This window comes from Anoplopoma fimbria, chromosome 13 (genome assembly GCF_027596085.1).
Source record: "Anoplopoma fimbria isolate UVic2021 breed Golden Eagle Sablefish chromosome 13, Afim_UVic_2022, whole genome shotgun sequence".
NCBI lineage: Eukaryota > Metazoa > Chordata > Actinopteri > Perciformes > Anoplopomatidae > Anoplopoma > Anoplopoma fimbria.
The window spans coordinates 4,827,998-4,851,222 of NC_072461.1; the positions used below are offsets into that span (position 1 = coordinate 4,827,998).

At 41.7% G+C, this 23,225-nt stretch overlaps 4 protein-coding genes across 5 annotated transcripts in view; 2 read left to right on the forward strand and 2 right to left on the reverse strand.

Annotated features, from left to right (window-relative positions):
* Positions 1–1,257, reverse strand: part of kntc1 (kinetochore associated 1) — a 20,093-nt gene extending 18,836 nt beyond the window's left edge. The window contains 4 exon segments of the mRNA XM_054610852.1: positions 1–79; positions 337–457; positions 635–780; positions 1,214–1,257. The exon segment at positions 1–79 is cut by the window's left edge and continues 37 nt beyond it. Of these exon segments, the coding sequence (XP_054466827.1) occupies positions 1–79; positions 337–457; positions 635–772 (338 nt within the window). The 5' untranslated portion in view covers positions 773–780; positions 1,214–1,257.
* A 159-nt stretch (positions 1,258–1,416) lies between these two features.
* Positions 1,417–12,378, forward strand: rsrc2 (arginine/serine-rich coiled-coil 2). Of its 2 annotated transcripts, none has more exons than XM_054611154.1 (10): positions 1,417–1,854; positions 7,103–7,247; positions 7,571–7,611; positions 8,941–9,104; positions 9,415–9,540; positions 9,673–9,789; positions 10,512–10,597; positions 10,688–10,947; positions 11,184–11,273; positions 11,382–12,378. In XM_054611154.1, the coding sequence occupies exons 1-10, from the start codon at positions 1,849–1,851 to the stop codon at positions 11,565–11,567; spliced, it is 1,221 nt and encodes a 406-aa protein (XP_054467129.1). In that variant the 5' UTR covers positions 1,417–1,848; the 3' UTR covers positions 11,568–12,378. The 2 variants fall into 2 exon arrangements, with proteins under 2 accessions (XP_054467129.1, XP_054467130.1); XM_054611155.1 differs by having other exon boundaries at positions 9,673–9,720.
* Positions 12,379–12,639: 261 nt separating this feature from the next.
* si:ch211-110p13.9 (uncharacterized protein LOC562347 homolog) lies at positions 12,640–15,066 on the reverse strand. The gene is made up of 4 exons (XM_054611156.1): positions 14,605–15,066; positions 13,717–13,846; positions 13,486–13,619; positions 12,640–13,371 (listed from the first exon to the last, which is right to left on the reverse strand). The coding sequence occupies exons 1-4, from the start codon at positions 14,722–14,724 to the stop codon at positions 12,640–12,642; spliced, it is 1,116 nt and encodes a 371-aa protein (XP_054467131.1). The 5' UTR covers positions 14,725–15,066.
* Positions 15,067–15,145: 79 nt separating this feature from the next.
* Positions 15,146–22,216, forward strand: zcchc8 (zinc finger, CCHC domain containing 8). The gene is made up of 14 exons (XM_054610832.1): positions 15,146–15,346; positions 15,493–15,535; positions 15,638–15,712; positions 15,973–16,075; positions 16,158–16,235; positions 16,366–16,469; positions 16,736–16,801; positions 16,923–16,983; positions 17,076–17,212; positions 17,337–17,479; positions 17,606–17,721; positions 18,163–18,249; positions 19,492–19,612; positions 19,878–22,216. The coding sequence occupies exons 1-14, from the start codon at positions 15,181–15,183 to the stop codon at positions 21,011–21,013; spliced, it is 2,436 nt and encodes an 811-aa protein (XP_054466807.1). The 5' UTR covers positions 15,146–15,180; the 3' UTR covers positions 21,014–22,216.
* Positions 22,217–23,225: the final 1,009 nt, after the last annotated feature.

Sequence of the window (23,225 nt, forward strand, 5' to 3'; positions counted from 1 at the left end):
AAATGAAGGTTTCCATTTCTTTCACAGACCACCAAAAACTGTCCTTCCAGACATACATCAACAGCATCCACATCAGTTTCTGAAAAACAAGAGGTATTAATGTACAGAAGTTATTCAGAACGGTCAGACTGCAATGATAGGAAAGGGAGAAAGAAATCCGGCATGTGACTGAACCTTGACAATACTTTCAACTTGACTTCGTTTGGATTATATAGGCAACCTTGACACAGCGAAATCAACGCCCATCAGTCATCTTAATGATTGGATCCACTGATTTGAGTGCAGCCACATAGGCCATCTCAGAGGACACAAACTGACATCTGACAAATAACATACCAAAATGAAGAAGCAGCAGGATGGTCTGATAGCTCTGGTCAAACAGGATAACTGTCTTGTCAGCAACAACGACGTTCCAGTTTGAACCACTGGAGGAGGAGAGACTAGGATCTGTCTGCACCTGCAAGACCAGCATTTCCATCAAATCATTGATCAGTGCTGTCACAAGTAGTGTGATAAACTGCACCTAAAGGATCCGCTGCATATTATTGTAGTACTTTATGAGGAATAACAGGGACAAATTACAAGAATATATTCGAGTTCGTGTGACTTCAATGTAAATATTGACATCCCTTACCTCATTTGCAGTGGAGATTTTGACCAGCGTGTCCAGCTGATACAAGCCGCTTCCATTCCCCTCCTTTGACACACTGCCGAAACGGACAGTGTTTGTGTCCTCGTTGGTCAGAAGTTCAACGTCTCTCCACGTCGCCATTTCGTGGACTTAAGATACATGGAGAAAACGTGATATTTTACTTTGATCTCAAAATGATTTCTGTCTAGTTGCTAATGCTCGTGTGCTAATTCAGTAGAGAGTTACAACAACATGTATACGCATATACATTATATGTAGGTAACGCAACAGTTGAAAGTAACCTAATAGTAACTCACCACTCCGTTGAAATAATCAGAAAGGTAAAGTTACGACACAGAAATTGGACATACATCAACAGTATGAGTGTTAGAATTTGGCGGGTTCCTGTAGTGTGACTTGGGTGTGACACTCCTGAGTTTTGTCTGACAGATACAACTTCCATCCTTGGCTAATTATAAACCATGCTCCCTTGTTTTGTTCTGGCAAAATTGAACCACGACCACAGTCCATATTTCAATAGTATCCATTTTTAATCCAAACCTAGGCATTTAATCGACGAACCTTGTTTGGGCAGTTCAAGGTCTGAGTGAAAGTGCTGCCTGACAGTCCAGATTTAGGGGAAAATAGCAACAGTTCAAACAGAGGGGCGGGGCATTTAAGGAACATCCGGAGAAGCTCGTAGCGTTGCCAGGTTGGATACGTTTCGGTCCATTAACCAAAGAGTTCGGACTGTACTGCTGAATCTACGGCAGTGTTTTGAAAATAAGATCATTCATCGGTGCTTTATATGTATTTTCAGTTAAAAAAAAACAAAAAAACAACACGATTCCTCCTATAACAGTTTATCAACCTTCACAACTCTGCACTCACAATGGCAAACATTGAATATCTCCTAATTGATATTGAATTGCTCATTATTGAGTTTACTTCGTGAAAATTCAGTTACCTTATATATTTCTAGATATTTGCTGCTCCCCTTATTGTCGTTTGGCCCGCTATATCTCGATATGGGTTACAAAACTCTGTTAGCATTTGCCTGAATGCGTGGGATAGAAGAAGTAAAACCTGGCAACCCGGGTCGAGTTATCTGAGCCAGTCAGCGGCCGTGCAGCAGCTCCGCTCCTCTCCGTGTGGCTACGTATACACGGGCAACGAAACACTGTTGTTACATATTACCTGCAGTGTGCTTCGGGATTATGTCGGTAAGTGCCATCAGATAACGGTTTCCAGATCTACATAAATGCAGGGAGATCTAAGTAACGTTAGTATAGGTATAGGATTATATTTAGAAATCCCTTTTCTTAAAGATGGCGGTTAGCGTAGGTTAGCTTAGCCACCTAGCTGACGCTGAACCTGCTAGTATGAGCAGTGGCTTTAGCTAGCGAAGGTAGCATATCGGCTAACTGGCTTGTTTTTGTTTGATTGCCCCGAAAAAGCAATGTCGTGACACTCAAGAAGGCCAGGTGGTTGTCGTGTTTTGATTTGGCTAAGGAGATTGTCACACGAGTAGTTTGTTTTTTACATTTTGTATTGCTAACATTACTATTTATTTAGTGGACTAAGGTATAATTGAAGCTTTTGGTAGAACATTCAAAAGCGCTGTTTTGTGGATGGTAATGTTGATCCCTGGGCCACGTGACTGTAACGATACTAAATCATATTATTCTGTTGATTAAAGTCAAACAGGTACCATTATTAAAGGATGTACAGTGACCAGCAACGTTTTTAGTGGTCTTAAATAATAAGCAAAAGAAGGTGTTAAAATAGATACTTTTTACAAAGGATATGCACATTAAAAGTGTATTGGGATTCATCCATCTCCTTCCCGCTTATCCGGGGCCGGGTCGCGGGGGCAGCAAGCTAAGGAGGGTCCTCCAGACGTCCTTCTCCCCAGCAACATTTTCCAGCTCCTCCTGGGGAACCCCGAGGCGTTCCCAGGCCAGACGAGATATATAATCTCTCCAGCGTGTTCTGGGTCTACCCCGGGGCCTCTTACCAGTTGGACGTGCCTGGAAAACCTCTAAAGGGAGGCGTCCAGGAGGCATCCTGATCAGATGCCCGAGCCACCTCAGCTGGCCCCTTTCGACGCGAAGGAGCAGCGGCTCTACTCCGAGCTCCCTCCGGATGTCTGAGCTCCTCACCCTATCTCTAAGGCTGAGCCCAGCCACCCTACGAAGGAAGCTCATTTCGGCCGCTTGTATTCGCGATCTCATTCTTTCGGTCACTACCCAAAGCTCATGACCATAGGTGAGGGTTGGAACGTAGATGGACTGGTAAATCGAGAGCTTTGCCTTTCGGCTCAGCTCCTTCTTCACCAAAACGGTCCGGTACAACGCCCGCATCACTGCTGACGCTGCACCGAACCGCCTGTCCATCTCCCGCTCCATTTTACCCTCACTCGTGAATAAGATCCCGAGATACTTGAACTCCCTCGCTTGGGGCAGTGACTCACTCCCAACCCAGAGGGTGCAATCCACCGTTTTCCGGAAGAGAACCATGGCCTCAGACTTGGAGGTACTGACTCTCATCCCGACCGCTTCACACTCGGCTGTGAACCGCCCCAGTGCGTGCTGAAGGTCACGTTCTGAAGAAGCCAACAGAACCACATCATCTGCAAAAAGCAGGGATGCGATTCTGAGGTCCCCAAACCGGAAACTCTCCTCCCCCGGCTGCGCCTTGAAATCCTGTCCATGAAAATCACAAACAGGATTGGTGACAATGGGCAGCCCTGGCGGAGGCCAACACGCACTGGGAACAAGCTCGACTTTGTGCCGAGTATCCGGACACAGCTCTCACTTTGGTCATACAAGGACCGAATGGCTCGTAGTAACAAACCAGGTACCCCATATTCCCGCAGTACCCCCCACAGGACTCCCCGAGGGACACGGTCGAAGGCCTTCTCCAAGTCCACAAAACACATGTAGACTGGATGAGCAAACTCCCATGCACCCTCCAACAGACCTGCAAGGGTAAAGAGTTGGTCCGCTGTTCCACGTCCAGGACGGAATCCGCATTGCTCCTCCTGAATCTGAGGTTCGACAATCGGACGGAGCCTCCTTTCCAGCACCCTGGAGTAAACTTTCCCGGGGAGGCTGAGCAGTGTGATACCCCTATAATTGGAGCACACTCTCCGGTCCCCCTTTTGAAAATGGGAACCACCACCCCGGTCTGCCACTCCACAGGCACTGTACCCGACTTCCACGCGACAGTGAAGAGACGTGTCAACCAAGACAGCCCAACAATGTCCAGAGCCTTTAGCATCTCCGGTCGAATCTCATCCACTCCTGGCGCTTTGCCGCTGAAGAGCTTTTTAACTACCTCAACGACCTCCGCCAGGCATATGGACGAGACTTCCCCTGAGTCTTCAGACTCTGCCTCTTCCACAGAGGACGTGTTGGTCGGGTTCAGGAGTTCCTCAAAGTGTTCTTTCCACCGCTCGACAATATCCCCAGTCCGGGTCTGCAGTTCTCCCCCTGCTGAGCACAGCCTGAGAAAAGCCCTGTTTCCCCTTTCTGAGTCGTCTCACGGTTTGCCAGAACTTCCTTGAGGCCATTCGAAAGTCCTTCTCCATGGCCTCGCCAAACTCCTCCCACACCCGGGTTTTGCCTCAGCAACCGCCGCAGCTGCAGCCCTTCTGGCCAACCGGTACCTGCCTGCTGATTCAGGAGACCCTCGGCCAACCAAGCCCGAAAGGCCTCCTTCTTCAGCTTGACGGCCTCCTTCACCGCTGGTGTCCACCAGCGGGTTCTTGGATTGCCGCCACGACAGGCACCGATCGCCTTCCGACCACAACTCCTAGCAGCAGCTTCCACAATGGAGGATTTGAACATGGCCCACTCGGATTCCATGTCCCCAGCCTCCCCGGGATGCACGAGAAATTGTTCCGGAGGTGGGAGTTGAAGACCTTGCGGACAGGATCCTCAGCCAGACGTTCCCAGTTCACCCTCACTACACGTTTGGGTTTACCGGGTCTGTCCGGCAGCCTCCCCCGCCACCTGATCCAACTCACCACCAGGTGGTGATCAGTTGACAGCTCTGCTCCTCTCTTCACCCGAGTGTCCAAGACATACGGCCGCAGGTCTGATGACACAACTACAAAGTCGATCATAGACCTTTGGCCTAGGGTGTTCTGGTACCAAGTACACTTATGAACCTCCCTATGCTCAAACATGGTGTTTGTTATGGACAGTCCATGACTAGCACAGAAGTCCAACAACAAAGCACCACTCGGGTTCAGATCGGGCAGGCCGTTCCTCCCAATCACACCCCTCCAGGTTTCTCCGTCGTTACCCACGTGAGCGTTGAAGTCTCCCAGAAGAACTATGGAGTCCCCAGTCGGCGCCCTTTCCAGAACACCACCCAAGGACTCCAAGAAGGCCGCGTACTCCGAACTGCCGTTTGGTGCATAGGCACAAACAACAGTCAGAGACTTTCCTCCTGCGATTCCCAGTCGCAGAGAGGCGACCCTCTCGTTCTCTGGGGAGAACTCCAGAACAGCGGCGCTCAGCCGGGGGCTTGTGAGTATCCCCACACCCGCCCGGCGCCTCTCACCCTGGGCAACTCCGGAAAAGGAAAAAGTCCAGCCCCTCTCCAGGAGTTTGGTTCCAGAACCGGTGCTATGCGTGGAGGTGAGCCCAACTATATCTAGCTGGTAGCGTTCCACCTCCCGCACCAGCTCCGGTTCCTTCCCCGCCAGAGAGGTGACATTCCACGTCCCTAGAGCTAGTCTGTGATGCCGGGGGTCAGCACGCCCAGGTTTCCGCCCCAGCCTGCCGCCCAGCTCACATTGCACCCGACCCCCAATGCCTATCCCTACGGGTGGTGGGCCCACAGGGTGGCGGCACGATGTAGCTTTTTCGGGCTGGGCCCGGCCGGGCCCCATGTGCCAAGGCCCGGCCACCAGACGCCGCCAGCTCCCCTACCAGGTCTGGCTCCAGGAGGGTGCCCCGGTTTCCCTATTCCGGGCGAGGTGCCACAACCTTGCATCGTCCGATTCATTGGGGTTTGGTGAATCGCTCTTAGTCTGACCCCTCCCCCGAGACCACTTTCCCTTGGGAGACCCTACCAGGAGCTATTGCCCCCGACAACACAGCTCTCAGGATCACTGGGGCACACAAACCCCTCCACCACGATAAGGTGGCGATTCATTGGATTAGTACACATATTAGGTATAGTTTTCCTTACTGTTACCATTTGGTAGGGCTGAATGTATTTATAAGATATTTTTTTTTAGTTATTTAAAATGCTTGTTTGTTTTTTCTACTATGTACCTTGTTTGCACTATATCTATGCTGCTGTAAATCCTGTAAATTTACCCGCTGCGCGACTAATAAAGGATTATCTTATTTTATCAAACAAATAGTATCCTGATAAATCAATCAACAATTGCTTTGAGCAATCTTAAACTCTATTTTAGCTTTAGAACAGGCTATACAATTTACATTTGTGATGCAGTGAGAGTGTGAAATGATTGTGTATTTGACATGTTGCAGATCCCAATTGTGAGTGTGTTTTGGTGGATGAATGGTAACAACGAGCGAAATGATTCAACATTTCTAATGGGCTAATGTCAACTTCCCTTGGGAGTGTATACAGTAGCATTGTAAAAAATATAAAATTTGATAAATACCAATACTGAATATTTGAAACCGTTATAATGTTATTACAGTTTTTATAAATATATGTATATTGGTGACAGCTGCACTTTGTGCTCTCTCATCTCTCTGACAGCGAGTTGACTAAATACTGCAAGTTACATATATATTTTTTATGTAAAATTGTATTCTCTCAATCTTGTCCATTTTTCCCCATGGTATCGATTTTTTTAAAGGTATTATATCAAGTCAGAAATTCCAGAATCGTTACATCACTGGTAAACAACAAGGACATTAATGCTTGAGCACAGAGACACAGCGCATTTTAGTCCCGCACCCGTCAGAAGGGGAAACAGTTAATTTCTCTGCAACAACAAAAAATTGCTCAAAAATAACTGGGTGGTGATACGCACTACCAACATGTTAAAGAACACTTAACTTGGTTTTAATAAACTGCCAAACTAAAAACTGGGTCTGCAATAAGATACCAGTCTTAGGCTAATGATAACCCTGTAACTTCAGCTAAATCATTTTGACAGTCTGTAACTTGTGTTCCAGTGGCATGTGGATAAATCAGAAAGCTAACCTATCATGTTTGCAAGTGCCTTAGCAAACTATAGTAGCTTGCTAATGGCTTGCTTACTTGTCCCATCATCATCTTATTTATGAACTGGTGGACATATGTACCTAAAATAATCCTTTGACATGATTAAATCAGATGTTTTAGCTAGCTATAGTTTTTCAGTCCTTGGTCGCATATGGGCGTGGTTCACAGTATCACTCATTGCGTCTTTTCTCTATACGAAACCACACGATTTCCCGCTGAATGCGTTAACCTCGTATCCATTTCTTCCAGGGAAGCGACGATGACTCGGTCGACTTGAACAGAACAGGCTCCCCAGTTCATCACAGAAAAAAACACAGCATGGAGACATCCAGATCTCCAAGGAGCTCCAAACACCACCGTTCACGATCAAGGTCACGCTCCAGGGACCAGAAACGTTAGTATTCAGTAACAGTACCAAGACAGTGCTGAAAATGCCAGAATAATTTGGGCTACAGTTTGAAATTTGTTTTCAGTATACTCATTAGATTCATCTGTAAAAGTTTTTGAAAGAAAACATCTCACCACTGATTTAAAAACAAAAATAGTCAAATCCCCAACAGGAAGAACTGCATTATCTTGTCCAGGAAATGCAATAAGTACGATAAGCAGTTGCTTTACTGTGTGATTGTCCAAATGTGCTCTTCTCAATCTTGTTTTACAAGTCTGCTGAAAAGGTCAATGTATATTTGTCATCACTGTGCTTTCTGCTGTTTCCAGGTGACAGAAAATACAGACGGAGTCGTAGCAGGAGTAAAGAGGTAATATATGAATTAATTTCTATGACTAGAAACACATTTTATGTGATTTAGAACGCTTAAGTTGTATTCCTTGTGAATTTAAGGTTGAGGTGAGTATGTTTTATAAGGTTTAATTTGTAACAGTAACCAAAATTAAGAACAAAAGAAAGAGATTGAGATGGGCTCACTCACATGGAAAGGGTCCTTTTTTACCTTCCCCATGTTGACATGTCTCAAAGGAAGTTTTTATCCTTGGATATCTGTCATTACTTGTAACCATAATAAATGGTGAAGAGTAGATTTTTTTTTTTTTTTGTTAAATACTGTGTGTAGATCACATGATAACATTTCTATAATAAATCATACTCAGCGTGCTAATGCACGAAGAGACTGAACAGAAGACCCTGCTGACATAGCAAAATAATATGTCTACTACTGGGACAGGTAACTATCTGCCATTCAAACTCCTATTTGTCTCACACTGTTTGCAGAAAGAAAAGTTAATTAACTCTTCATCTCTTACAGCTAGGGATGGGCATAATTAAACAAATGAATCCTCTAATTTATCCAAAGGCGATTTTTCATTGCCTATGTAATTATGTCAGACTTGTATGTCTGTATAAAGAGTAACAACTACTGCCCCCCTCTTTAGTGATATGACACATCATACTAATTAAGACCAACTCCAAACTATGTTCACATGCCCATCCCTACTTTCACCTTTCAATGATTTAAAACTCAAAGCATTTTAGTAACATTTAATTGTCGTTGCTGAACTGACAAACCACAATTAAGATTTTTTTCCCAGAGATACAGATTGTAAGGTTTGCATGCACACTATTACAAGATGTAAAAAGTTCCAAACATACTAGCTTTGATTAGTTACATTATTATATTATATTACATTATATTAATATAGTACATTTATTTAGCTGATACTTTTATCCAAAGTGACTCACAGTAAGTGCATTGTGGGTACAAAAAGTGCAAGGCTCATGCAGGTACTTTAAAAACTGAGTATGCTGATGCACTTCCAGTGCTACAGTAACAGAAAAATTAGTTGGAGAAAGGTTTTTTTATTTTATGGGCCAAGTTGCTGTCTAAACAGAGTTTTCAGTCTATGATGGAATTCCATTGAAATTAGTGTAGTCAAATGAGTCCATTTTATAGTAATGTCCACACTTGCAACCATGATCACAGAATTACATTCTTTTTATGTTTTGAAAGTGGATTTTTAAAGACAAGGATTTTTTCAACTTGTCAAAATTTAATACCGTCTGCCATAAGCCATGGTACTAACTCTTTTTGTTGCACTATTTTCCTGAAAGAGACAACTTCTTCTTAAAACAGGCACGAAAGAGGGACTCTGAGAAGCCATCAAAATCACACAGAAAAACAGACGAGCGGCAAGAGCCAGAGAGACTTTCAGCAGAGAATGGAGAGGAGCGATCCAGACGCAAAGACAAGAGATCCTCAAAGGGCCGGAGCTTGTCCAGGTCACACTCGCGAGAGAGGTTAGTCTGGTCAATAAACTGCATAAAGAAATATGTTCAGCTGGTTTAGCTTCTTTAATAATTTGTTGGTATGTTATAGTTTCTGGATTAATGATGCCATGGCAAGAATATTTTTGGGATAACTGAAAGCCCAGCAGTATACAAGTTTCTCATAATTTCTGTAATAGAAGTTCTGGTCTCAATAAATACACATTTTTGATACACAGCAGTTTATCTGTTCTTAAGAGTTATCAAGGATACATGTATGGTAGCACTATAAGGCATGCCAGTCATTTCTTTGATTTGTATTGATTGATCCTATTGCTTTCAGGCGGCCTCACAGCAAAAGTAAGGACAAACGGCGATCACGCAGCCGGGACAGGAAGAAGAAAGCTAGGTCTCGCTCAGGTTCAAGGACCAAACACCGTCATCATAGCAGAAGTCGCAGTAAGAGCAGGTGAGTTTAATTGAATTATCAGTATATCTTGTAGGGATTAAGTATTTTTGAACTCTTGTTGTGCATGCTTACCATTTAACTTGTTATTAACAGTATGTTCATTGATGTTATTTTTTTTGGTTGTTCCATCAGGGACCGAAAGAAAAGGAGTGAGAAAGTGCGCAGAAAGAGTCGAAGCAGGTCTGTTAATCCACCTGCCTTCCGGGGCCGAAACGCAGCTATGGATGCACAAGAGGCCCTGGCCAGAAGGCAAGGCAACAGTTTATAGGGCATTTACAGTATAGAAGGTTGGTCGTTCTGTTTTGGCCAAATCAAAGATAATGGTAGAGGTGCTTATTGCATCTGTGTAATAGCAGCTACATGATTATATAAATCATACATACATTGAAAACTTTTACTGCCCTACTAATGCCTGACAGTTAATGAATATGACGTAGCTAGCAGGCAAAACACAGATTAGGTAGCATTAATGGAACGAAACAGAGAAATAAATTTAAAACCCACCATCAGCCACCATTGAATCCTGAAATTTTTCAGATTGAAGTTGTAGACCACTGGGTTTGGCTGTAATCTGATTTATCATCCAAGTTGCACATGCCAGAGAGCGTTGTTCATAAAACCACGTTGGTAGGAAAACAAGGAATCATAAAATGGAGATAGTTGGGGTGTAGTGGGGGTTTGGATCCCTTAGACACTGACCATGTCAGTGTGATGTCCACATTTAGAGTCTGGCCGGGGACCTTTGTTGCATGTTACTCTTCCTTTCTCTACTTTCCTTTCCTTTCAAATCTCTACTGTCCCCTGTTACAAACAGCAAAGATGCTCAAAAAATACAAATGAAAAGTCTGGCTGGTGTCTCCAACATGTGGAGCTATGATTTTTTTTGCCTACAAGTAATATCACTTTTAGGTAAACAGCAGTGGGAACAAAGGGCTTTTAATTCAAATGAGTAACATTATCTGTTTTTCCAGGCTGGAGAGAGCCAAGAAACTACAAGAGCAGAAGGAGAAGGAACTGTTGGAGAAACAGCAGCAGCAACAGCAGGAGATAGCTGCAGGTGAGAAGGGCTTATTGTGCCTTTCAAGACCTTGATCATTTGAGTCAACTTTCAGTTAGCTAATGCTGGTCTGTGTATTTATTTTTCCAGTGACTGCCCCTATTGCAACAGTCGCAGCTGCAGCTGCCACCTCAAACCCTGCCCTTAATGTGGCAGCCCTCCTGGCCTCTGGGACCCAGGTCACACCACAGATAGCCATGGCAGCACAGATGGCAGCCCTTCAAGCAAAAACACTGGCAGAGACTGGTATCGCTGTACCCAGCTACTACAACCCATCCGCTGTAAACCCAATGAAGTTTGCAGAGCAGGAGAAAAAGAGGAAAATGCTATGGCAGGGAAAGAAGGAGGGGGTAAGATTAAATTTAGCTGTTATTTCTTATTTATCTAGCAATTTTATGCATATCCAGCATTTCCTTTCTTACCTTGCATGGTAGACCCTGCCATCAGTGTATAAATGTCTGTGTGAATCTAGTGTGACATCTAGTGTTAAAAGCACTTTGTGCAGTCGTAGGCTAGAAAAGCATTGTACAAGTACAGGGCATTTACTATTTATAATTACATGATGCTTATCATTTCTGTTTTTAAGGACAAGTCACAGACAGCTGAGTTGTGGGAGAAGCTGAACTTTGGAAACAAGAACCAAAATGTTAAATTCCGCAAACTAATGGGTATTAAGGCAAGTATAATTGCTACTTTATTTAACCAATGGGTAAATCTTCTCTCAACATTTACAGCCTTCTAATCTGAACTTTTTGGAAGTTAATTGAATTTGATGTCTTTCCAGGATGAAGAAGAGGCTGAAGCTGCTAAACCACTTAATGATGAAGGCTTGAAAACTCTTCAAAAGCAGGAGGAGATGTTTAGGAACCTTGACGTTCAGTATGAGATGGCTCGGTCTCAGACACACACCCAGAGGGGAATGGGCCTCGGTTTCACATCCTCATTCTCACGTGGAATGGATTCCATCTAGTGCCAAACATTGGCTGTCTTGGCACTCATCTGATCATTTAGGACCACCAATTCATCGCTAGCCCTCAAGCTTGCACGGATGTTGCTCTGAATCTGTAATTTATTTATAGGCAAACATCTCGCATATTGGAACATTATAATGTAAATAGCCAGATGCTGAGTTTGTCTCAGTGTTTATGATCTGTACTGTAATCTTTGCAAAAGGATGCATCAGTTTGACTGGTTGATACTGGTTAAAATAAGATGTTTGTTTTGAATAATGTGGTAGCTTTTTTTTAACTCGAATATATATTGATATGTGATTGTTTCAACATAACCTGAATATAATGTGGTTCAAGTGAACACTGTTTACATTCATTTAGCGAAAAGCATCTGAAGCTTATTTGGATTATCAGAATCCCACAGATTAATTTCTCCTGATTTGAAAAAAACAAAATGGTGGGTTGTAATACATTTTGTCATATGGAAGCCATGGATACAAATACGCTTGACAGGAGAAATCACATACTTCAAATGTTATTGAAATAAATTAGTTTTGTGTTGAATAAGATTTTTCATACATCACCTCCCGTTGTTTGTTCTTATGCGATAGCTGTTGTTTATCACATTTACGTTCAAATTAACTTGTGTTAACAGGGCTGGGTGTTGATAACATTTTAATACATTCTTTTTCCTAATTCCATTCATACAGCAATATAAAGAAGGCAAAATCATATGGAAATTGAGGTCAAGATATATGAACTTTGTTAAGGAACTGTGCATTACATCATAAAAATAACTCATCCATCTAAATAAAGTGTCACTTGTTTTGTCAACCAACTTGCTTGGAATCAATAATTTTGCAAAACATAAAATGATGTCATGGCAATATGATTCCCAGAAAGTCAAACAATATTGAATGATCACCCAGCCCTAGTTGCTACCAAACCTGATTAAAAAATAGCATGTTCTGAAAACAAAATACTGTCCAAAGCAAGAAAGGACAACTTCACATACAAAAAAAAACATGTTTTATAGTACAGGACATTGTTCCAGTTATGTCTTTGTGTTAACACCTAAATGGAAATACCCTCCTATTTACATATAAGACTGGAGTAAAGCACATGAGCCACACCAGTGATGAGGTTGTGGTTGGCAAACTCAAGGATAAGGAGCAGGATTGGGTACTCGCTGTGCCTCTTCTCCACAGTGGACTCATCACTTAAGCCCATCCAATGAAGCAGCAGTGTTTGCATGGCTTCTGGGAATAGCTCTGTGGCTAGCTCTTCTGCAGGTGGCAAGTCACTAATTCGCTCAATATGCTGAACTTTAAAGCCCTCCACTTTCTGGCTGATGCCGCTGTTGGCCGCATGAAACTGTTGCCCTAGCCACCGTCCTATACCACAAAGCAGGGAACTTGAATACGCATAGCCCCAGTCTTTGGCCTTTAGCAGGGTTAACACAGTTTCTGTCACATCCTTTTCTTCTAGATTCCCATTTATGTAACGATCAATGTTCTCCAAAAGCATCAAGATTGTCTCCAGCTGTTCGGTGTTGCTTTGAGTCTCAGTGGAGAGTTTGTCATCCAAGCTGTGCAATTTCTGTCTCACTGTGGATATAACTTGTTGGCTTTGCTCAGCCTGCAAGCTCTGCTTGGGAAAGGAACAATAATCGTGATCCGCTGATGTATCACCTGTGTCACTGCAATACACATCCACTGATTCCCTGCCAACATGGCAATGCTGAGGTTGTGGCATTTCGAGCTGCACATTAAGACTGTAACTCATTTTCAGGGGGCTGTCGTTTATCTGCGATTTCCAAACATCCTACAAAGGAAAGACAGAAATATATCAAAACAAAAGATATATTGGGGTATATGTATATAAAACAAAGCAAATATATACAACTTAAGGACGTGCATATTGTCAACAGTACTGCACCTGGAAGTTCTCCAGCACAGCAAGCTGCTCTTGCTTACTGTACATCTCAAAGGCTACTCTGAAAAGTCCTTGAACATTGTAGAACCAGAGGCTGTTATTTGCAGTATGTACCTTCAACCCATGGAACCTGAATGCTGCAACAGGAAACTTTGTCAAATTTAGTTGTATGTGTGAGGTGCAAGCAATATCATTGATAAGCTTCATGGTATTATTGTCTCTTGAGTATTTCACCTGAGGAAAAATTAATTTTTGTTGCAAATCCTTTTTTGGCAAATTTGGCATGGTATCTGGGATGGTTCTCTGTGCGGATGTCCGTGTTGGAGAAGATATCAGCTCCTAAATAAAGAGGAACCACCGGACTCTGAAAAAGATAAAGAGATGCTACATGCCTTGATATACTGGTATTGATATTCAAAACATGTAATATTGATATCATGTTTACATATAAGGCCTATAATATAGTGGGTAAATAATCCAGTGCCTCTTAAATCACACATTTATACAGTTATTGTTACAGACTCTCTCATCCTACCTACACTTATTTTGGGTCTAAGCAATTTAACACAAAAGAGACAAAACGCACAACAAACAACGCTTGGTTTGGTTCATAGGCCCAATCCCAATGCCCCCCCTAAAGCCTTAAACCCTGAACCCTCAGGGATTGATTGACGTCATCTGGTAAATGGTTGAATGTGAAATGGTAAATGAGACTGTAAGGGCTTGAAATGGTGTTAATACAAATGGGAAGGCACTTAGGCTGCAACATATCACAATTCATTTATACTAATACACTGCATTATTCTCCGAAACGCCAGAGGGCGAACAAACAAAATGAACTGTTAAGAATCAAAAAGACAACGAGTGTAACCCATAGACATGCCCATTACTTCTTATATACATGCTATGGCCCATAGACTGTAGGGTACCATACATCAACCTCCACAATGACAAGGAGGAATTTAAATTATCTGTAAACTCATTTGTCATATTCATGGACTTATTTATTGCCTATTACAGGCCCTGTAAAAAAATTAATAAGCCAAGGATTACATTATAAAGAAACAAATATCCTGTAATAACAATTGTCGTTTAAAAATAATCTCTTTGAGCCCTGCTCACCTTGTTGGAGCACTCTGTCAGACTGAACGATGTCAGATTCACCAGGTACATAAAGCGGATTCTCCGTGAGCCCCCGTCCCACTGCGGGAAAGTTAAGTGGATAGTTGAACAACTTGACATTGCTGGATGCAAATTAATCTTCTAACTGGAATATTTTACATGAATACTGTAAACGAAAGTAATTAATTCAAACTGCAGCTGCAAAAAAAACCCGAACTGACTCAACAACAAAAACCTGAGCGTGGGCTTTTAACCCCTCAACGCTGTTTTAAGGACAAATCAAACCACTATGAACAAACGTGGCTCCTCTATGGGCTTTGTGGTCGTGGTTTGTTCGCAATTTACAGATTTAGCTATACATATTTTAGAAAATATTTAACGCTATTGTGCGTTTATCCTATTGCTTGTTTAATTTTCTGTAATCTGAGATCCCAGCCTGTAATTCAACGTTGCGGGCTACAAAACATACGCGTATATATACGTGTACTATCACGTGATATAAGGAGAACCAATGAATGCGAAGAACAGCTGCTTTCACCTCTGAACTCCGGTCCTGTCCCGCATCGCTGGGTAAAAATGGCTGAAGTTGATTTCGGGGATAGTGAGCTCTTTCAGCAGCTTGATGACTCCCCACTGCCCGTCCCGACGCATATTCGCTTCACGAGTGATGAGGAGGAGCAGGAGGAGACCAGGAGCAGACTGGAGGAGTGTGACGAGCACATCCAGAGACTCACTGAAGAGAATATCCTTGTGTCAGATGCGCTCAGTGTGTGCTAGCACTGTTGTTGTAGCACTAGCTAATGTGGGCTAGCACCGCAATCCTCCAAAACATGTATGCTAATGGCTCTTGTGTATGTAAACTGTCTATTACCTTAACTCGTAGATTACATAAAGGGTTGAGAAGACAGCTGAACATCCTGACACGACCAAGGTAAGGTTATTGTTTGCTGACACTAAGTAATGCGCAAACAAATGAAACGAAACTGATCACTCAGGATCGTTAACCAGCGCCAATTTCCCTCTGACTTTACAGCGGCATCAGCATCGAAGATGACGACATCGATGGGCCAGCTCTTCAAATCCTTTATACCAACAACACGATTTCAAAGTAAGGAGTCAGTTGGATTTATTTGTTCACTTGTGCTTTGCACAGCACGATTTGTCACCTGTCTAAGTTGACTTTCAAGTAGATGTTGTAATGTTGAACATTTATTAATCGTCTTAGTTGTCAAACATTTTGCCAACACTTGTTTTAGATTTTACATTATGGCTTACACGATGAAAGTACAGCATATTAATTATGTTGCTGTGTGTGCACCTGTTTTCTAAGTTGATAACAAAAAACTACAAATAATGTCTCCCTTTTAGGCTGTGTCGTCAAGAAATTGAAGATTGCATTTACAGTGTGCTTTTGAAGCACCAGAAACCAAGCAATGAAAAGAAAAACTCTGTCTTTCAAGTTAAACCTCAGGTGACTATCAATCATTTATTTAACATGACTAGTATCAATACAGTTTTTAATTTGCTAAAAAAATGTTCCATCCTGTATGAAGAACTCAGCATTCGCTATGGATGAAGATCTGCCGAAGTCCTCTTCCAGTTGCATCAAAACAACAACTGAAGCATTTAAAGTGAGGATTTACTATTATTTTCAGTTTCTTGCATATTGCACAATTTCTTGCCACATGGAAAATAAATGTTTTCAAATAGTCTACATGCAATGTTAATATCATTAACTATTTTCTTATCTTTCTGCCTTAGGTGGTTGGAAGTGTCCTATATTTTACTACATTCAGTGTTGATAGACTTGGACAGCCTCTGGTGAATGAAAACCCCCAGCAAACAGATGGTTGGGACATTCCAACGTATCTTTAAGATTGATAAATGGACACATCAAAAATCTACAGTCTCGTCTGTCAGTTTATCTGTTTTTAACATGTGTTGCACATTTGAGAACTATTTTTGCCATGGGATAATAATCTTCTCTTTAAAGTAAATATGTCCTTTTTGAAATGTGGCAATGTATTTTAAAATATCCAGTATATAAGTGGGACGTGTTAAAATAGACAAGATAAAGAGTTTGTTGCTTTGTTTTGCACAACATGATACAATTTCCTGAGTTGTTCCAAAGCTATCACCAAGTTTTCAACCAAGTCATTGGCACTGATGGACAGGATATAGAAATGAAAGACAAAAGGTATGTCAGGTTATAAATTAAGCTTTATTAAGTTTCAATCTTTGGTTCATGACTTGCTTTCTTTCATTGCTGTGTGGCATATATTGATATAATGAGACCATCACTGTTCTGTTTATTGTAGACCCAAATCAATGTGTTTCAACTGTGGTGTGAGTGGTCATCAGCTGAGGGACTGTCCCAAGGTAAGAACAAGTGAGCATTATTTTGGTATGAGCCTAAGTTAAATATATAAACGGTTTTGATTTACTACATGTATACATGTTTACCTTCCTAGCCAAAAGACATGGCTGCAATAAATGAGAGAAGAAAGGAGTTTAATCAGAACAGCAACCAGTCCATGCAGAGTAACCAGCGGTACCACGCTGATGAAGTGGAGGAGCGGTTTGCTAAATACAAGCCGGGAGTCATGAGGTAGGATTGTTACTTTGTAAACAACAGACACAAACATAATTTAATCACATTCAATATATATTGTACTAAGTAAAAATAAATCCTGATTATTTCATGTTTTACATTGTGTTATGCTTTTGAACAGTGAGGAGCTATTGACAGCCCTGGGACTTGATGACAACACCCTCCCTCCTCTGATTTATCGCATGAGGCAGCTAGGCTACCCACCAGGTTGGCTCAAAGAGGCAGAGATGGAAAACTCTGGCTTAACAATGTATGATGGAAAAGGTACGTTTTAAATTAAATTTAAACTTGCATGGCCGCACTGATTTTCTCTTGAGTAAACTACTGCAAAACATAATTTTATTGACATGTACAAAGTTGGGCTGAAATCCATTTTTTCCTGTTTTCCAGCTCCAAATGATGGTAATTTAACAGATAATACCAATTCACAAAACATCTCTTATGATGTTTCCAAGCTGGTCGAATTCCCAGGCTTCAATGTACCTGCATCAGAACAAATGAAAGATGTAAGTACTTACAATATAAACTTTTCTTGAATATATCACTAGTTATATGTGAGTCCAGGTATCTGAATTATATTCACATTTATATTTGTTTCATTTATATCTTCAGTTTTTCTAAAATCAGATGGAATCAAAATGGAAATCAATGTGATATTCTGTGATGATGGTATTTCATCAGCATTTGTGTTAATATTCTTGAATACCTAAATTCTAATCTATAGTATAATTACAATTTTATTTTGTGTTACAAATTTGAGATGATTGATTTATGCAAATACAGTACATGGAGTCACTTTAAGGTATATCAGTGGATTGTTATCTATCATAAGGAAACGGCATCCTAATGGCTGCACACTGTTATGTGAGTCTGAATTTTTAGTGGCAGGGCATCACTACAACAGTTGCACATCTCATATTCTTTCTTTCTATTTTTCTGACCTCCAGGAATTCATGCAGTATGGTTCAGTTCCAATGCAGACCAACCACTTGAAGCAAAACTATGGAGCCTACCTGTCTAAGAACTTCCCTAAGGTAATTATCTTAATGTCCCTCATGTGATTGCATTTTTAAACTCTCAAAACATGTAGCACACATCCGTTTCTTAGCTTCTATCCGACAGCCTTGCACCGCTCTAACCAAACTTTCCGGATATAACATGACAACACTTGCAAACACCTTTGGTACTTTTGTCAGGTCTGTTCTCATTCTCCATTATAGCACTGTAGTTTAAAATGAAGGACACATTTTTAATTGAAGATATGGAGTTACTATACTGTTGCATAACAATTGATGAAGGATTATTATAGCCCTTAATCTTGGTACTTGAACTTGATACTTGAACATGAGTAGAGTATAGGCAAATGCATTACATTTTCACAAGATGACCAAATAATTTAAAGAAATCCTATGAAATCACACCCCTTTGCTCCCCCATAGTCAATGCTTGTGGTTATTCATTCATAAACCATGGACATTTCAGTGTTTGTATCCTTATCACCAACATATATCAGAGAACAGAGAATGTATGTACCTATAGGACTGATTTATAAACACCAAAAATGATGAAAGAACCATTCCAAATAATTACAATTAAATGTATATTCTTAAAGACCTGTTGTAGTCTCAGTTCACTTTGAGGATAAAAGAGAGAAAATACCATTTCGTTTGTGTGATGGGTGGCCCAGGGCTGCATTCACACTAAATCAGATATGTGTTGATAAATGCAGGGTTGTGTGTTATTGTGGGACTGCCTTAATGTCTCTTGTTCCTCTATGTCTGGTTTACACAGCTCTGGATCGCTGAATATGTGATTGGCCACTGCAGCGTGACGTCAGATTGCGTTTCTCCAAAAGATGATTCTGTATAAATTTTTTGCCACAGGCCGCTACTTTAAAAAATATTTTCAACCCCACTGCGGTCCCCAATGCCACAGATTTAACGCACTACCAACAATCAAATTAATGGGAGAACTGGAAATTTTGCTGCAACGTCTGATTTGGTGTGAATGCAGCCTCAGCATAGCACTTGGCTCTATACAACAGTCAATGCTTTTCACATGCAATGGATGCCCATTCTTCATAATATCGTGGCATTAGACAGCGGTTCACACTAATCCCAGTGCACAGTCCTCTCTGTCATTCCAGCCTCTGGATTTTTACATTAACACTGTTTATCATTTTAATGGCACTGACAAAGAGAGGATGTGTAATAAATAAGCATTTTGTCTTAGCTCTTAATTATTTTCATTCCATGTGTCATCCTTCCTTGCCACAGTCTGGTGCCACCTCCAACAAGAGAAGGCATGAATCTGAGTCATCTCCACAGCAAAGGAAGAAGACAAGGTCCAGTCCTGATCGGAACTCCGATAGGAGCTCGGATATGGATATTGAATCAGGTAACTGTTCATCTCAGTTACGTTTTCAGCAGGCTCACCATTTTGTGTCCTTCACAAGTTTCTTGGTCACAAAGACTGAAGCATTAATCTGTAATTTTCTTAATTTTGATCTCCACTCTTTCGCTGCATGGCTTGATAAAAAAAACAACTGCTTTTTACAATGTTGCCACGTTTTAAAAAGCAGCTCCTCGGTTTTTATTCATAGCTCAAATGCAGAGTAATGCATCATAACACTCACTTTCTATTTTTGGGTGTCTCTCCTCAGACCCAGGAACACCGTATAATCCTGGCCAAGATAATTTCCAGTTCCAGCCTCCACTGCCCCCTGGTTCCCCTTGCTTCAGTTCACCGCCTCCTTTACCCAGGGGCACTCCTCCTGCTACACCCACTCCCCCACCTCTCCCTAAAGGTACACCTCCTCCCACACCCACTAACGGCTCCCCAGCTCTGCGGAGGCATAAATGCTTAGTCGTTGATGACACTGAGGACGGAACAGAGGATGAATTAACGTTGGAGGAACTAGAAGAGCAGCAGAGGCTGATTTGGGCAGCTCTAGAAAATGCTGACACTGCCACTAATAGCGACTGTGAGACACCTGCAGCGGGCACACCTTTAACCAGTTCACCAAGTGTGCCCACACCTGCTTATGTCTCCACCCAAACGGAGGTAGTTGAAGAAGCGATGGACACAACAAGGCCTGCAGAAACCTGCCACGGAAGTAAAAATCAAGAGATTCGCTCCACGAGACCAGAACCAATCAAAGCCCAAGAAGGCAGCCCTCAGAGTCCTGGTCCAATTAAAGCCCAAGATGACAGCCCTCAGAGTCCTGGTCCAATTAAAGCCCAAGATGACAGCCCTCAGAGTCCTGGTCCAGTCAAAGCCCAAGATGTCAGCCCTCAGAGTCCTGGTCCAGTCAAAGCCCAAGATGTCAGCCCTCAGAGTCCTGGTCCAGTCAAAGCCCAGGATGTCAGCCCTCAGAGTCCTGGTCCAGTCAAAGCCCAGGATGTCAGCCCTCAGAGTCCTGGTCCAGTCAAAGCCCAGGATGTCAGCCCTCAGAGTCCTGGTCCAGTCAAAGCCCAGGATGTCAGCCCTCAGAGTCCTGATCCAGTCAAAGCCCAGGATGTCATTCCTCAGAGTCCTGATCCAGTCAAAGCCCAGGATGTCATTCCTCAGAGTCCTGGTCCAGTCAAATGCAAGGAAGACAACCCTCAGAGCCCTGATCCAGATTTCTCTAATGACGAGAGGATAAAAGCTGTTCCTCACAGGAGCAAGTTTGCAGCTGGCATTGTTCAATTCGAAGATACACCAGAGTTCACTGAGGTTGCAGAAGCCACAGGGACATACCTTAGGATCAGAGACTTGCTTAAAAGTTCCCCTCGAAGTTTGTCGAAGAAAAAATAAAAATGTACTCTCTCCGTTTGGAACACAAGGATACATGGACATTTTTTAAACTCAAACTTCTATTTTCATTTTCATGACCATCCCATCCAGCATGTTTTTAGCTGTTTTATCATTTTGTACCAAGTTGAATGTCTACGCTGTGTATATACACATTTGATCTGTAAACATACCGAGAGGGATGGGCATTTAGGGATGCTGCAACAGCAATGGCAAGTTTGTAGGTTTGACCAATTAGTCTGATTTTCTTTTTTGTAGCAGTTGTTACTTATGCTATTCATTTTATTGTAAAATTTGTAAAATGGTCATTTCCCCGACCTGTATTAATATCATGATTTTTAAATGGCTTTTTTTATTTTTTGTCTCACTCAAAATGCTCTTAAATCTTTGAGTAAAAATGCTTTCCCTTGCTTCAGTGAATTATTTTGTCTGGCAGCCATGGATCGATGTGGATTTGATTTATTTTTGCTTTATGTTGACAGCACACATGGCAAAATATGTGAGCTAGCAGTGTATAGTTGATTGTAAGCCATCTTTATCAGAGCTTAGTGGAAAAAGTTCACCTTCTGTTGCACATTGCAAATGCAATTGCATATAATTGGGACTGTAATTTGCATTTTGTTCCTATGACAACTGGCAAGAGGCCCCGGGATAGACCCAGAACACGCTGGAGGGATTACATATCTCGTCTGGCCTGGGAACGCCTCGGGGTCCCCCAGGAGGAGCTTGGGAGAAGGACGTCTGGAGGACCCTCCTTAGCTTGCTGCCCCGGCCCCGGATAAGCGGAGGAAGAGGGATGGATGACATTACAAAGCTTGGTCTACATGTTGTCTTTATTCATTCACTATTTATCAAATAGATTCATATCACAGTTGTAATAAAGTTCATTCCCCCCTTTGAAACTGATCTGCCAGCAAAAAGGCATCATAAAATGGTCAAATACAGATTTGACACAACTTTAAAGAAGCAATGTGTAAAGCGGAAGAGACTGTGTCAACCCCTCCCTTCCACTAGGGGTCTGTGTCATGTTTGCTGGCTCTTCCGTCTTTCAGGGTGTTGATCGTCAGCTGATGAGCCCCACCTGAGTCTGGTGTCGTTCCAGCTTAAAAGTATTTCCACCTGAACATTGACAGCCTTTTTCTTTGGCTGACATGGCTGATGTTCAGTTTTGTTTGTTCCATACATTTTTACACATACTGACATTACTGATTACTGACTATCCATGGTTGTTTTTTTAAAAGTTAGTTTTATCCTTTAAATAAATGTGTTTATTTATGAGTTTTAAATGATATGGTCTCCCATTTATGTGGCAGCCTTTGAGCCAGTTTGTAACAAGATGCAAATGAGTGTTGGGCAGTCATGATTAGCCTTTTCAAAAAAGTAGTTGCCTGGTGTGTTTTCTTTTGGTAGAAAATAGGAATAGAATATTCTTATACTTTCAGGAGGACTTTTAAAAATAATTGATTTTGGAGCATGAAAATGGTATAACTAATAATTTCACATATGCAATTGAGAATATTGTATTTCTAGAAAAAAATTGCATGCTGTTTCAAAGTTGAGGGAATTTTTTTATGTCAATCGTGTGTCTCAATGACTTCAATTCATATTTCAAAATATTAGAACATACAGTACACACTGAAACGTTTATGCCAGTATTTGCACTTAGACTTGTAAATGACTGGCACAAATATGCATACCAAATACTCATACTCCTACATACAGCACATACTAATGCAAACGTGCCTGCATACACAAGCCCATGTGTGTGGATGTGCTGAACCTCTGACAATGTCAAGAGAAGGATAGATATTTCACCCCTTGCAAATAGAAACTGTGTTGAGACCATAGACTCTATATAAGAAGGTTGACACTAATACCATTCTTGATAAAGCTATTAATCACAGACATAAATTCATGAGTTTAAACTCTAACATTAATATTCTTTCTTTATATTGAAAAAAATAGAAATTTAAGTCAGAATCCTGACTATTACCTTGGAATTTATTCCTGCATTATTTTCGAGTTAATTAGGATTCAAATATAATCTTAAAATGCTGGTATTATGATCATAAATCTGAAAAGTCTGAGAATAATCAAACCTGATTTCACTTGGTCCAATGGGTTTACTTCCATAACGTTACTTGCACACTGAATGCTTTTATAATGTGACATTGTTTGTTTGACAATATTACAACATTTAAATCAACCCACAGTA